Source organism: Papaver somniferum, chromosome 6, assembly GCF_003573695.1.
Source record: "Papaver somniferum cultivar HN1 chromosome 6, ASM357369v1, whole genome shotgun sequence".
Taxonomy (NCBI): Eukaryota; Viridiplantae; Streptophyta; class Magnoliopsida; order Ranunculales; family Papaveraceae; genus Papaver; species Papaver somniferum.
The window spans coordinates 59031942-59035918 of record NC_039363.1 but is presented as its reverse complement, the minus strand read 5'-3'; the positions used below and the strand labels follow the sequence as shown (position 1 = coordinate 59035918).

The 3977-nt window shown below is 36.6% G+C and overlaps 1 protein-coding gene across 1 annotated transcript; it reads left to right on the top strand.

Annotated features, from left to right (window-relative positions):
• Window positions 1–466: 466 nt before the first annotated feature.
• Window positions 467–3089, top strand: LOC113287689 (expansin-B3-like). Its single transcript, XM_026536510.1, has 4 exons — window positions 467–813; window positions 988–1288; window positions 2126–2255; window positions 2357–3089. The coding sequence occupies exons 1-4, from the start codon at window positions 645–647 to the stop codon at window positions 2567–2569; spliced, it is 813 nt and encodes a 270-aa protein (XP_026392295.1). The 5' UTR covers window positions 467–644; the 3' UTR covers window positions 2570–3089.
• The last annotated feature ends 888 nt before the right edge of the window (window positions 3090–3977 follow it).

Genomic DNA, 3977 nt, shown 5'->3' with positions numbered 1-3977 from the left:
CCCATTAAACTAAATAAACCTGAAAACAGGTGAAGCGTGCAAAGAAATGTCGTAATAAAATGTGGTAAATCATTAATTAGTTAAAATCCTTCCATAGATTTCCACTATCTTTCATTTATTGACACTATTAAATTTTACTGTGTCTTCATCTTCATTACGAACACAACGACTTAACCAATCTGAAAAGTAGAACAGAAGAACAGAAGAAACACCATTAATAAAATAGTGTAAGTGGGAACTGGGAAGATATTTACGTAGTATGGATGACAAAATAATCCCTAAATCATCACAATCACACCTAACTAATCTCGACCGTTAGCCGGGTTCTTCGCAATAACCGTCGAGTGGGTCCTAGTGAATGGCATTTCAGTAATATAACAGAAAACCCATGTCTGTTTTTCTTTTCCTCTTCCCTCGAGACTTTCTTTATTTATGTTCTCTTCTACCGATCTGAACTGAAGAGCAAAACAAAACAGAGAGAAAGAGAGAGAGAGATAGAAACTCTGGTCCCTGGCGAGAGTGAAAGAAAACTGTCGGCAGTTTTTTCCAAGCTTCTTCTTCTTCTTTTTCTCCAGAACTCTCCGTCAACCGGAAATCTGACACAACTTCCACCTCTAAAATTTTAACGGCACACATTCAACAAAATGTTTAGCTCCCGCCATTTTTTCAGCTCCTACATTACTGTTCTTTTTGTGTTTTTCTCTCTTCTTCTTCTTCTTCTTCAAACTCATTCTCTTAAACCTATTACTGACGCACATTGGCGTTCTGCTTCAGCTACCTGGTACGGTAGCCCTATGGGCGATGGAAGTACCGGTGAGTAACTTACCTAACAGTCAAAAAAATCACTTATTTTAAGCTAAATTAACATAGTTTTTGAGAATGCATGTGATGAGTTCAGTAAAGTACTTGATTAACTTTTTCTAATTATGATTAATAATGTTTACGGCGAGGTAATTAATTGCTGTTTTTTTGTTGTGGGTTAAACAGGTGGGGCATGCGGGTACGGGTCATTAGTAGATGTGAAACCGTTTAGGACAAGAGTAGGAGCAGTGAGTGATGTATTATTTAACAATGGAGAAGGGTGTGGAGCATGTTATAAAGTGAAGTGTTTAGATAAAAGTATATGTTCAAGAAGAGCTGTTACTGTAATTATAACAGATGAATGTCCGGGTTGTAGAGCTAATCATACCCATTTCGATTTAAGTGGTGCTGCTTTTAGTCGTATGGCCATTGCTGGTAATAGTGCTCAGCTCAGGAACAGAGGTGAACTCACAGTCGTCTTCAGAAGGTATGAAACACCACCGACTTTCCTCTCCCTAAAACCATCTGTTTTGTGTTTTCTTTCTTGTTCACACTCACTCTCTCTCTATAACGGTCTTTTTCTGTTTTGTACTTTTTGTTTGATTCTCTTTTACAAGTGTGTTTCTATTTTCTCAGTGGTGACAGATGAAATTCGGTGTATATTTTTCACTTACACTTTCCGTTTAGTATTGTCTAATTTCTAGCAGAGTAGTAACTTCACCTACCCTTCTATTAGTGGAAAAGTAAACGTTTACTGGTGGTTGAGTGTTTGTTGTTTACCCCCGTTTTATCATCTTCCTTATTTTCTACCAATCAACTTCCTTAAATCAGTGGAATGTCCTTTGTTTTTAAAAGATTTTTAGCTTTTTCATTTTTTTTCTTTAATTTTTTAATGTAATTAACCTAGTTTTCGAGGTTATTTTTGACGAAAAGTAGTTTAAGAAAACTGAAGATCAAATTGTACAGAATGTGTTTTCTTCAGCTTGTTACTAAGCCATAACCTGACTGTTAAGGAGGAGTATAACAGAATAATTGAGTTTACGATATTTTTCCTTACCGGTAAAGTGTCCATTAAATTCTTTCCTTAATGGGTCCAACCATTAATGACTATTAGGTCAACAGGACATCTTTTCTTGTCATAAAGTAGTACAAACTCTCTGGTGTTCAACATGGGTGGGACCATTTTGCACCCCCTAAAAGTAGGGGTCTCACCAATTTGGTTCCAATCTATTACCTGAACAATCCACTACTACTGGAACCGAATTTCATTGATTGTATTACTATCTTTGGATCCGAATCGTAATTTTTCGATTCAATTTTGCAGGACCCCATGCAAATACAGAGGTAGGAACATTGCATTCCACGTTAATGAAGGATCAACTCAGTTCTGGTTATCCATTCTAGTTGAATACGAGGACGGGGATGGTGATATCGGTTCAATGCACATAAAAACGGTATGTGTCCACACCCACACCCATACCCATTCCGATTCTTAGTTTAACTTAGTAGAATTTGATTATGATTGTGATTTATGTTATTTTGCTCTAAATTGCAGGTAGACTCACCTAACTGGTTAAAGATGAAACATTTATGGGGCGCAAATTGGATTATAAACACAGGGGCAAAGTTGAACGGACCATTTTCACTGCAATTAACATCACTTTCTAGCAAAAGAACTCTCTCTGCTAGACAAGTCATTCCTAGGAATTGGTCACCAAAAGCCACTTATACTTCACGCCTTAACTTTTCCAAAAAAATCAGAGGTTAATAACCAAATTTCCCAAGTAATTATCCCTTCATCTTCTACCACTATTACTACAAAGTAATTACATACATATGAAGTAAGTACTGTTATGTAGATTTTACTATAGATGTGGAAATTGGAATCTTGGCGTGTGAGTCGTATAGTTAACCCCTAGCTTTTCAAGGTATCAAAGCAAAAGCAACTACCATCTTTATATTAGAGGAAGAAGTAGAGTTGTTTTTTGTTTTGTTTTCTTTTGTTTTTTGAGAAGATGAAAGCGTATAGCCGATGGGTAAAGGCCCAATATCGGGTTTTCTTCTTCTTTTTGTTTAAGTTTTGTGTATTTTGATTTTGATGTTGTTGGAGTGTAAGTAAATGTTTGTAGCCATCTCCGGAAAGGAGAGAGAGCGGTGCTTACTATTTGGGGTGTGGGTGTATGGTCCCATTCTATGTTTGTGGTTTTGTTTGTATTGAGTTTGATTGATGAATGAATACACGTTCTGTTGGTAGTTTTCTAGAGATAATGCAGCAGCTTCTTGTGTGGTATGTGTGGAATGTGAAGCAGGGTTTTTGTTTTTGTTGATGCAAGTTATGATGTAGCCTCTCTTTTCTTGTCTTCAATTGAAAAGGAGTAGTCATTGTCCCTGTAACAACAAAGCCTTATCAATGAAGTTCATGTTAGGATTTTCTCGGACCGCCGGACTCTATTTTTAGATCTGACCACATAACATCGATATTGTCTCCGTTTGACGGACTCTATTTTTAGGTCTGACCACATAATATCGATATTGTCTCCGTTTGACCATCTGTTACAGCAGGTGCGGGGTTTTAATCTAAAAGATCTCGGTGCTATGTAAGGAGGTGCCCAAGCTTATTAGGCACCACATATACTTTCTCTTATTCCATGTGGGACTATCCTAACTATACATACGTGGTTTACATCGTGTCGATGCTCCAACAGTTCAATCTTTATTTCCCTTGTTAGTGGCAACTTTTCTCTCTTCTCTTCTCTGTGGATGGGTTTTGAACTCAGTTTGATTACTTTTCTATGATGGTCACAAGTTTGGCTCCCAAGATCGCTTATGTTCGGCTCACATTTAATTTCACGCATAGGTTAAAAACAGCACTGAATTGGGGGCCCTAGAAAATAATTGGGGACCCCTAGCTACAGGACAAAAAAAGGGTCATGAAATAGTAATTGGGGGTTATCCCTTATCCCTAATTTTTTTAAATGGCTAAATTACCCCCAAATTATTAGTGGTAATTAGTAATTAAGTTAATTAATTATTAATTTATTTATTTAGATTAAAATCAAATTTAAGGATTAAATTTTGATAAAAGAAAAATTGGGTTTTTGTGCGGTGGAAGAAAGTGAGTTTGGGAGGAAAATTTAGGGTTTTTTGAAATGAGTGATTCTAGTGGAGGAAATGAT

Bases quoted from the DNA above. Each gene is read 5' to 3' on its own strand.
- LOC113287689 (XM_026536510.1), top strand. From the start codon at position 645: ATGTTTAGCTCCCGCCATTTTTTCAGCTCCTACATTACTGTTCTTTTT. The intron at 1,289-2,125 runs GTATGAAACACC...TCAATTTTGCAG, and splicing joins CTCACAGTCGTCTTCAGAAG to GACCCCATGCAAATACAGAG. The intron at 2,256-2,356 runs GTATGTGTCCAC...TCTAAATTGCAG, and splicing joins GTTCAATGCACATAAAAACG to GTAGACTCACCTAACTGGTT.